Source organism: Panicum hallii, chromosome 8 (assembly GCF_002211085.1).
Source record: "Panicum hallii strain FIL2 chromosome 8, PHallii_v3.1, whole genome shotgun sequence".
NCBI lineage: Eukaryota > Viridiplantae > Streptophyta > Magnoliopsida > Poales > Poaceae > Panicum > Panicum hallii.
In genome coordinates this window covers 44,299,799-44,311,171 of record NC_038049.1, presented here as the reverse complement: position 1 = coordinate 44,311,171, position 11,373 = coordinate 44,299,799, and the positions used below count along the sequence as shown (strand labels likewise).

At 48.8% G+C, this 11,373-nt stretch overlaps 2 protein-coding genes across 2 annotated transcripts; one reads left to right on the top strand and one right to left on the bottom strand.

The window, feature by feature from the left end:
* Window positions 1-608: 608 nt before the first annotated feature.
* Window positions 609-1,885, bottom strand: LOC112902918 (momilactone A synthase-like). Its single transcript, XM_025972114.1, has 2 exons — window positions 1,669-1,885; window positions 609-1,544 (listed from the first exon to the last, which is right to left on the bottom strand). Exons 1-2 carry the CDS (start codon window positions 1,707-1,709, stop codon window positions 758-760), a joined length of 828 nt encoding a protein of 275 aa, XP_025827899.1. The 5' UTR covers window positions 1,710-1,885; the 3' UTR covers window positions 609-757.
* An 8,130-nt stretch (window positions 1,886-10,015) lies between these two features.
* Window positions 10,016-11,123, top strand: LOC112872443 (germin-like protein 8-3). Its single transcript, XM_025935520.1, has 2 exons — window positions 10,016-10,227; window positions 10,343-11,123. Exons 1-2 carry the CDS (start codon window positions 10,080-10,082, stop codon window positions 10,897-10,899), a joined length of 705 nt encoding a protein of 234 aa, XP_025791305.1. The 5' UTR covers window positions 10,016-10,079; the 3' UTR covers window positions 10,900-11,123.
* Window positions 11,124-11,373: the final 250 nt, after the last annotated feature.

Genomic DNA, 11,373 nt, shown 5'->3' with positions numbered 1-11,373 from the left:
CCAATGGCAAGACGGGCGGCGCACGGGGCCGGGCTGGAGCGCCGGCGTGGCAGGTTGGAAGGAGGGGGGGCCGAGCGTGGCCGGCCAGGTGGCCAAGCCAGGCCGCGGCGCGCGGACGTGCGGGGGCCAGAGCACCACCCCTGCCGCAGGATAGGCATCCGAATCGGACCGGACCGCGGCGGCCACAGGACGTGCAGGACAAGGCAGGAGCGGGGCGTGCGCAGGGAAGGCTGGAGCAGGGTGCGCGCAGGGTAAGCCGGGAGGAGGGTGGGCGGTGGATGCGCGCGTCTAGGCCAGAGGACTAGCACATGGCGGCCGTGACATGGAGAGAGAGGAGGAAGAAATGAGATAGAGGATAGGAGGAAGAAGATGAGAGCATTTTGATCCATATTTTTTATAAACACACCGAAGAGATACGAAGTGGTATATCTTTAAAAATTGTGCACGTTTACGGTATCGCAAATAGTAATGGTATATCTCTGAACTACGGTATAAATCCAATTAACCCTATTTTTAAGCTATTGGTCTGGTGGTTTACGAGATGGGTTGGTAGGTCAACCAGTCGCGGTGGAAACAAGTCGAACCAATTCTTTAGATGATATGCGGTGAATCGTCGCGTGAATATATACACCCTCCCCACGCATGGATGTCTTATAATACAAATATTTCTCCTTACAAACATGTGGAACACCAACACCATGCATCCCATTTTATTCAAGAAGAAACGCGCGGTGCTTGTCGATCTTGGGTCTCCATCTCAGTCCCTGAAGAAACCAAGGGACGGGTTGACGACGGAGAAGCCGCCGTCGACGAGCAGGTTCTGCCCGCTCACGTAGCGGGCGTCGTCGCTGGCGAGGAAAAGCGCCGCGGCGGCGATGTCGTCCACCTTGAGGCCCACGCCCTTGAGGTTCGCCGCGGCCTCCAAGACCGCCTCGACCGCCCGCTCGTCCACGCTGCCCATCCCCGCGGTCGCCATCGGCGTGGCCACCCCCGCGGGGGCCACGCAGTTGACGCGGATCCCGTGCCGCCCCAGCTCCGCCGCCGCGCTCTCCGTGAGCCCCACCAGGGCGCGCTTCGACGCCGTGTACGCGTGCGGCGCCGCGCCGGCCACCGCCGACGCGATGCTCGACGTCGAGATAACGCAGCCACGGCGGCGGGCGGGCACCATCACCCGCGCCGCGTGCTTCGTGCCCAGGAACGGGCCCACCACGTTCACCGCCAGCACGCGCTCCAGGTCCGCCTTGGCGGCGTTCCGGATGGCGAAGCACGGAGCGCCGCTGACGCCGGCGTTGTTGAACATGACGTCCAGTCCCCCGAACCTGGCCACGGCGTGGTCCACGGCGCCGGCGACGTCGGCCTCGTCCGTCACGTCGCAGTGCACGTAGCTGGAGTTCTCCGGGCCGAGCTCGGCGCAGAGGCTCGCGCCGAGCTCGTCCTGGATGTCGGCGACCACGACGCGGGCGCCGTGCTTCACGAACAGCCGCGCCGTGCACGCGCCGATGCCGTTCGCGCCGCCGGTGATCACCGCCACCTTGCCCTCCAGCCTGCACCGACGCGCACGACGAATCAATACGAGGAGATGCTGCATCTATATCAACTTGCATTGCTACACACGGTTCGATCGATCAAAAGGGCAAAAAGGGAAAAAAAAGCTTTATTGGTTCTTACTTCCTTGCACCGGCAGGAACTTCTTGGGAGCTGCTTGCCATGGCTGACCACCAACCACTCAGATTCTTTTTGTTGTTCTGTCCAAGAAGCTAGTGGATGCTTTTCTGAAGTTTTTTATGGTCTTATTTATAGATACTCGAGATTGTTTCCGTGTGTTTCACAAGTGTGGAATTCGAGCATCGCGTGTTTTTCTTTTGTACACTTCATCGATAAGCTGTTGGAGGACTGTGTGTGGATTGGGACGTGTGAGGAAATGTGCGCACAATAACTGATCGGTCAATGACTGCCATCAGTCATGCAGCAGGATGTCAAAAAACATGCTTGGAAATGGACAGGAAAAAACAGACAACTGCTCGACTTTTCTCAACTCTTGCAGACTTGCACGACCACTGACCAGTTGTGTGGGTACACGTGGCACCAACAGCAACTGCACTGCAGACATATTTTATTTGTCCTTAAGTACTGAGAATGACCCATGCGTCTGCAAATGAACAATGTGAAAATTCTGTTACTTCCTTTTCACTATGAACGCTTCATCTTGGAGATGTAAGTTGACACACCCATCTCGTACAGGCAACAGCAATCCTCCCGGCGGTCGCCGATGGTTTCGACCGGCGGACGCGAGCTGCTCTCGATGTCGATGCGGATCATCTCTCGGTCCGGCAAGACGCCGATCACGCACCCGCTGCTCGGGCAGAAGGCATTCAGTCCGGTGAATGTCAGGCGGCTGTGTCCTCCCGGCAACAACGTGGCAGCAGATCCTGCACGTCGATCGTCCGCTGCAGCATCCACCGGCCGTCGTCGATCAGCACCCACACATGGATCTTGTGGCCCGGCAGCGACGTCACCACGGCCAGCCGGCCGTCGCCGGGAGAGACTGGGATTCGCCGTAGTAGGAAAACTGGCACTGCTCCAGCGGCAGCGTCGTCCATGTCCGGCCGGTGCGCACGTCGAGGGCGACCGTACACGTGATGTGCAGCCCGGCGCCGTCTGGCCCGGCGAGCCAGTGCACGGCGCCACCGCAGACCACCGTGCCGCGGCGATGCATGTGCACCCCGAGGAACTCCGTCAGCTTCCCGGAACGCTTGATCGGCCCCCACGTCCCTCCTCCTCCGCCGTCGCCGGAGAGGAGCTGGTAGGTTATCTGGTCGCCGACCTCGGTGTGCATCATGTACCTCCCCGCCACGGCGAGTATCCGCACCCCCAGGGCGCCGTCTCTGCTGCCAGACGGGGAGAGATCGTAGCCGGTGACCAGAATGTATTCGCATGGATTCAGTGATGCGGCGGGGAGGAGGGCGCAGTCTCCGGCGAAGGGGTTGTTCAGGCAGAGGCGATTCGCCTTCTTCGCTGAGTAAGGAAGAAAGCGGTTTGAACCATCTTGTGTACCAATTGGACATGATGTATTGCTGTTAAGATGTTCAAATTACAGTAAAAATGTAGAGAAATATTTTAGGGTGTCGAAATGACAACCAAGATAATTTGGACAAGGTTCAGCATAATTACATGATGTCGGTTAAACCGACAGCATAAATTTATAACAGGTCGGTGCTTCGGTGATTTGATATGACGATCAAGGGAACAAATCACAAATCACAGTAGCATTGGTTAACCGACGCTATTAGAATGGAGGCATCGATGCAACGAGGAGATGATATGGTAATCAAGTAAAAAATAATAGAGGCGTTGGTTAAACCGACGGTGCAAAAGAAGACGTCGGTGCAAGTGTACCGTGGTTACTCAGTACGCATATTTTGGTTCCAGAAGGGTTTCCAAGCAAAATCTTCAGCACCGGTTGAACCGACGGTCGTCGGTACAAGGCGTTTAACGGCTAGTGGGTAGGCTGTGTGTGACCGGTTAAACCGACGGTAGGGACCAGTTAACCGAGCTTTATGCTTTTCATGGAAAAAGCATGTAACGGTTAGGAGTGGATCTCTAGCCTATATAATGCCTCACCCCAGGTCATTTGAGGCTGCTGGAGTTCGTGAGAAGCCTCTTACACTTAGAAGAAATTCTCCAAGCCATTGAAGAGCACATTAATCACATCCTTAGATTTGGCACAAACTTTATACGTAAGATTGTTACGCTAGCTCTAGTTAGAGTAAGAGTGCAAGGTGTAGCTACCTTGTGTGCTTGTTTTTTATGTACCAAAGCTTGTATCACGGTGTGGCGGCCCCTTGGAGTTCTTGGTGGCTTGCCGGCAAGTCATCGACCTTCCGGTTTGGTGTGGAGCGACGACGATAGCTTTGTGTGTGGGACGAGAAGACTCCTTCTTCGTGGGAAGCTCCATAGTGAAGGCGGCATCAAGATGACCGGGGGATTTAGTGGCCGACCCTTTATGTCAAGTCAAGGGGAGTCCGGGAGAGACTTGGTGACTGGAAAGCAATTCTCTTAGTGAGTGATTCAACAATGCGGACTCGGAATGGCTTAGTGCCTACCGATACCACAGGATAAATCCTCACGTCAAGAGTTTGCTTTCTCTCTTCCCTTTTTTTATGTTTTCATATTTCGTACTTGCAACCTATATGCCTTTACTTTTTTAGTGCAGTATCTTACTAGGTTTGGCTATAGGTTGCAAAATTTATTTTGGAATGGAAGTTTCACATTAGATGAACCGTAGTTGCACATCTAGATAGCATGATCTAGTTTATGTTTTGTGTAAACTAGCTTGAGCCATAAGTTATAGGTAAAGATTTTAAGTTAGCCTAATTCACCCCCTTACCCTCTTACGCTATAAGCACTAATTCTTTTCACAATTCACCCCTCACCCTCTTAGACTACAAGCACTGGTTCTAACCACAAGAGGAGAGTATCGCAGTAGTCGATATATGGTACTGCAACATCCAAAATTGTAATCGCAACATCATTAAAGAATAATTGCAACATCAAAAATCTAATGAAAATAGCATATAGGTACGTCTTTTTATTGCAACCGCAACATCCAAAATCACCCACTACACCATCTCAAAAACTTATTTGCAACACTTAGAAACAATAATCACAACATCATAAATTAGGCGCTACAACACAAAAAAAACTACATCCTCTTTTCACCTTCACCTTCCCCTACCTTCTCCTCGGCTAGCTTGGGGGCAGGAGGAGCGCGCGAGGCATCGCGCCGGGCACACGGAGCAGGAGGAGCTTGGCCTTGGTTGACGGACGTGGAAGCAAGAGCAACACGTTTGCTGCTGCGGCCGGCGCGCTGTGCAGCGACCGTCATGGCACCATGACCACGCAAGGGTAAAAGCAGAGCAGCACGCTGCGCACCGCGCAACGCCTAGTGCTAGATAAGGAGCAGTACGGAGCTCATCAAACGACAACCATGCTGAGGAATCAGTCCCATGCTTGAAAAGAGATGAAACGTGTGTGTGACAGAGAGCAGAAATAGGTAGATGTGCTTTCAGAGATGAGGAGATGATGCGTGAGGAGTATGATTTTTATCCGGCGTCCGGACGGCCATTCTATAGCATTACCGTATATTTTTGCGTGTTGTAGAAACCAGCCGGACGCGCGGCTAGCTGGCCCAACAAACGAGCAGACGGGAGGCGTCCAATTTTTTTAATCACGTCGGATGCTTGAGCCGGAGCATTACCGTTACCAATTATACCACGACGAAGATTTGAACCCATTGTAAGGCCAGTCAGTCTTGGCGAAAGTTTTATAGATATTAAATATTATATCATATCAGCAAATTTACTGATATGGCAGGATCATTATAAGAAGAGGAGGAGTTTCATGGGATGTGAGAGGAGTTTTATTCCTATAGCACTCATGCAGCTCGGTTACTAAGTTATCGGTCTTCGTAATCTGCCATGAAACTCTCCACTGAGACTGATCAAACCCTTCGAGATCGTGCATTCACACGTACTATGTCTCTAAGAGATTGGGCCCATAAAACTTGAGATTAATCACCACAGATATTGATGCTAATATGGTTGGAAGAACTTTTTGCCTCTAGACGCTCAATCTCAAACGTGCCATCCGTGGATGGATCATTTACTAATGATATTGTGTTTTTGTGTAGTGCAAGTTGATGTAAAAGAAATCCACTTTTTACTTTTTGTATTAGAGGATGCATATGATCACCTACTTTTTGCAAATGATTCTATATTAAGCTTTGTGAATGAATGATGATATAGGTAGCAGCAACGTCTATGCCTCAGCCCTCAAGTTTCCTAGTACATCATACTTTTTGACTATTACTTTTTCACATTGACGAAGAATTTATCTAAAGTATAATGTCCCTATCAGTGATGAAAGGTTAGGTACTGTTTGGATCCAGAGACTAATTTTTGCTCCAGATCATATCGGTTGTTTGGATGCCAATTACAGAGACTAAATATGAGCTAACTATAAAACTAATTGTATAAATGGAGACTAGTTCACGAGATAAATCTATTAAGTCTAATTAATCTATCATTAGCAACTATTTACTGTAGCACAACATTGTCAAATAATGGAAAAACTAGGCTTGATGGATTCGTCTCGCGAATTAGTCTTAATTTCTTCATTTCTGCAATTGGTTTTATAATTAGCCTATATTTAATACTTCTAATTGGTATCTAAACGTCCGATGTGATGGGATAAAAATTAGTCCTTAGGATCCAAATGGCCTCCTAGGCCAAGCAAAAGTTTGAAACTACAATCGAATTTGACATATAAATCGGTTAACACAGGTGCACCGTACATGAACACGCCAGTAATACATAGACTGTATGTAGAATATAAATCGGTTAGCAGGCCATGTAGAATAAAGTTTAGATATCAAGCGATATGATTGGTAGATTATTATTTAAAATGAGAACTGACTATATACCATCCTCGAGGGATGAATCTAATGAATATTATTAGCAAATATACCTGTGTATTGCCACAAGTTAAGGCATATGGATATATTACCATACTATGTCTATATATATGATAACTAAACAGGAAATTTTCATCCGTCATTAGCAAATTAAAGAGATGGAAGTGTGTCATTTCTTTTGTTAGGTTGATGATAATCATGTTTTGAACAAGTCACTGAAGGGTGCCAGGTTTGCCGACAATATCCTATGGGTATTCCCACTTCCCTGTCTTCTCCAGCAGTCAGCAGTACTGCATTTCTTGACGCAAACATGGTGACCAGGTCCATGGTGGAAACGTCAGAGCAATGCTTTTAGAGGAAAGAAAAACAAGTCAGAACTATGTGACAAATGTGAGGATGCCAAATTAGCTTCCTTAATCTTTAATGTCGGTTAGTTCAAAATTGAACTAACGAGCATCAAATTAATATTATGGGATGGGTGGAGTAGTTATTAGGTGCATAATAAAGCGAGCTCCCATCCATCAGCGAGCCAGATGATAAAAATGGACAGTGTTTCATGGCTGACTGAACTGAACAATATGGTTATGGTGATGAAAGCAAGAGCTAATAAATAATATGGATGCCGTATGACTCACCTTTTTGCGAACAGGTAAAAGTTTTGCCGTTCGTTCTATAGATATTGTCTTAGTGTGTACGACTCACCATGTTATTAGTCGGCTGCGGTGGCACATCATATGGTCATAACTAATACTCGGTCACCCAAAAGTATGGTATGTCGTATCTACTGTATGTCAGCAGAGATTAATTCAGTGGAAATTCTTCCATCTCAAGAAATAAAAAGTCAGCTCAGTTCAGTTGAACTAGAGAAGTCAATGAAGTATTGTGAAAATATTAACGGCATCTTAAATTTCTTGCCGAAGATAGAGACTACTTCAACCTTTAGACCATGTTTGGTATAGCTTCAGCTTCTTCTAAACTGGCTCCAACTGCGGCTTTTCCGGTGAAGCTGAAGCTGTTTTGAAAAACGTTTGGCAAAACAACTTCTCCCTATTTTTCATGAGTGGATAGAAGAGATGAAGCTGGTGAAGCTAGTATTCTTGGCTCCTCCTGCGTAGTGTAAGGGTGCGTTTGGCAGAGCTCGCAGAGCTAATTCTCTGTTGGATCCAGCAGAAGCTTTGCCAAACAGTATTTCAGAGAGCAGTGATTCTCTACTAATTCTGTGAAGTGATTCTGTGAAATGAACTAAGAGACTGGGAGCTGTAAAAAGGTAGTTTCTTCTGATTCTGTGAAATGATTCTCCATTCTGATTTTAAAAGTTTATACTAGAGAATCAAAGAGAATCATTTTCAGCCACAGAATCACTTCTCTTATAAAATCAGCTTTCATAAAGAATCATAATTAGATGGAGCTCTACCAAATAGGCTCTAAGTCATTGCCGGCTTCACGAGGTGAAGATGTTGGTGAAGATGTTGCAACAGCTATACCAAAAAGGCTCTTAGTCGGTTCCACGCACTTGACTGTCGCTACTTTTGGATGGATCTGTAAGCATATCTAGCCATGTAACCTGCAGCTGCCGCCACATCAAAGCCACTATGTGAGTCCCTGTAAGTTGTAAAATGATTCGTGTATTCAGAATGTAAAATGAGCCAACTTTAATAAGTGGTTAGGCAATTTTTCTGAATTTTTAGGTAGTAATATGGAAACAGTTTTTCCTATACGCGCGCAGTACTAATGACGATCTCATATCATCTTTCAGAAACAATCCACCATTGCAACAACGGATCAGCCTGTTCCTAATTGTGTTCACAGTAATTTCTTTTTTAAAAAGGTCGTCTTGTTTGTACACGAATGCGTGCGTCAGCGGCTTCGTGCCGCACTGGAGTAATCCAATACAAAAGGGTCCAGATAGACTGACCCACTAAATACTTTTGATTTCTTATCTCCCCATCTCTCCTCAACTTCCCCGGTCTTCGGCAGGTCTAACGAGGGCCTAGGTCAGTTCGAACCTCTGCAGTTTCGAAAGATTCCTCCGCACACATCGAATTTCCTCCAGTTCCTCCCTTTGTGGCATAAATTGAAACACATACCGTGTACTTTTTCAAAACCTTTGCTTTGAACTGCTGATCAATAAGTTAGCACTTTCTCAAAATCCATAAACCCTTTTCGCCTTCCCCTGCTTCCGTGCCCAAGCAATGCCCAAAGAATCCCATTTCTTTCTTGGTTGGACTAAGCAATTGGCAGCCTCCGGATGAACGGTAGCATGAGTTGCTATCGCTTTTGCTGTAATCGGTCATTTAGCATGAACTTCACTGCCGGGAGCATCAACTCCGTTCCTTTGGGCTTTTGAGGATAATCGTAGAAGGAAAGATTTATGAATCTATTTCAGTTGGAAAATGCAGTCGGATGTTTGGGGTAGATAAGGATGTCTCCGACGCGACCGGACTGCAACTGTTTGCGAGACGTGCGTTTATTGTGTTAGTTTTGATCTCCCTAGACCATCGGACCCTAACGGCCCGATGGGCCTCCTCACCTCTGCGCCCTGATCGGGAGCGCCCCAGCTCTTTCCTAGCTGGTGGGCCCCCGTCGCGCCGCGCTATATAGACAGGTGGGGGCCAGCGGCACGGATCACGAGAATCACCGGCCGCCACCACCCCACCAACAAGTCAACCCTAGCCGTTCTAGATTGAGCGCGGCAGCGACGGGAAGCACCACTGCGGCCTTCGTCCACGCCTCCGCCTCGACCCCGAGCCCGTGGACGCGATCCGGACCTCGGCCACCGCGAGCAAGCACACCTTCGCCTCGGCCACCGCGAGCTCCTGCGCTGCACGGCTATGGCGGGCACGACGTCGTCTGCTGCGACGCAAGGGCACGAAGGTATACCCGTGCCCCCCTCTCTCTCCCTCTCTCTCTTTCTTGCACGGCTTGTGTTAGTGTCAATGATTTTTCCTAATCTAATCAATGCGGTAGCCGATCCCCTATCTAACATATTGCAGTCCTAGATTGCGTGCAAGTTATTAACCACTCCCCCTCGAAATATGCATGGTGACCAAGGCAATCTTGGAAACGTCAGAGATCTGACGATGCAAGCTGCTAGCAGGTGGCGCAGAAAAGGTTATCACGATGAGCCCGGGACCCCCGGCGGCTACACTTCAACAATGTGCATGGGTATGTAACGTGCGACGACTAACTGAGCTGGATAATAGATGCTCTGACCCAGTTTTCTGCACCTGCAGGCAGCCACGTTGCAATCCACTGATGTTAATTTGGTGGCACGTCACGTCACATGATGATATGTACGCAACTACTCAGTCATCCTAAAAACTTGCAAGTCAAGAAGAACACGACAGATTAGTCGGTACTCCCAGCCGTGAAATGATGAAACAGCAACAGCCCGAGACTGTTTCAATCTATCACAGTATTATTACTCAACAGGTTCCACGTACTCGTTCTGCTGACCCAGAAGCATGTTCACCCACTGACAGTCCGCCACCTCGATCGATCGATATGATCTGTCGCTAGCTATATATAGCCTCGTCCATCCCCTCCGTTAGTTGCCAAAGGCATCTCCATCACCCAAACGATAAACACAGCAGGGAGGAGCGAGAGAATGAAACTTTTGCATTGCAACGGCCTCCTCTCCTCCTCCATGCTGCTTCTCCTCGCGGCCATCTTTGCGCTGGCCTCGTGGGAGCAGGCCATGGCGTTTGATCCTAGCCCTCTCCAAGACTTCTGTGTCGCTGACATGAACTCGCCTGGTATGCATACGTACATGCATGCTTGTGTTCATGCATGTATACATGTTTTTCTATTTTAATTCTAATCTAAGCTTTGTATAACATGTATACGTGTTTACTTCTTCTTTGCGTGCAGTGCGAGTGAATGGATTCCCTTGCAAGGACCCGATGTCCGTCACCCCGGACGACTTCTTCAACGCAGCCAGGCTCGACCAGCCCAGGAACACCATGAACAGGTTCGGGTCCATCGTCACCAACATCAACGTCACGCAGTTCCCCGGCCTCAACACCCTCGGCATCTCGCTCGCGCGCATCGACTACGGGCCCCTGGGCGTGAACACGCCGCACATCCACCCCCGCGCCACCGAGCTCCTCACCGTGCTCGAGGGGACGCTCTACCTCGGCTTCGTCACCTCCAACCCCAATAGGCTCTTCTCCAAGGTGGTCAAGAAGGGGGACGTGTTCGTCTTCCCCAAGGCCATGATCCACTTCCAGATGAACCTGGACCACCACAAGCCCGCGGCCGCGTTGTCGTCGCTCAGCAGCCAGAACCCCGGGGTGATCACCATCGCCAGCGCGGTGTTTGGATCGCAGCCGCCCATCTCGGACGATGTCTTGGCCAAGGCGTTCCAGGTGGAGAAGAACCTCATAGATTGGCTCCAGTCTCAGTTCTGGGAGAACACCAACTACTAATAATCCTAGTGGATTAGTGCCCAAGTTGCCCTGCATATATAAGTACCTGTGCCAGAGTTTGTATCTACAGTATTGTTTATGTGAAATAAGTGGCATGTAGTACTTGCAGGTGCCTGCGAGCCGTGGTGTGTTGTGTGTTAGTTCTGGTGGTGGAGCGTGATTACTGTTCACCTCTTGAAAAATAAAGTACAAGGAATACAATTACTTTGTGTACTTTTTTTTTACCTAGCGTCACTGATCGAATTAGCAGAACGCTCTGTTCCGAAATATCTTTTTTTGAAAGGAAATCCGTTCCAAAATATCTTGTCACAGTAGCCGAGAAAGAAACAAGATAAAGAGAGGTATTTTGGTGACCTAATTATTAAGTTGAGCGATTCTGTTCTGACTGCAAGCAAGGAAATACCAGCTAAAGAAGTTAGAATCTCCTCATGTTTGACAAGTAGGTTGACCAATCCATCTCGTATGGATGGTGGC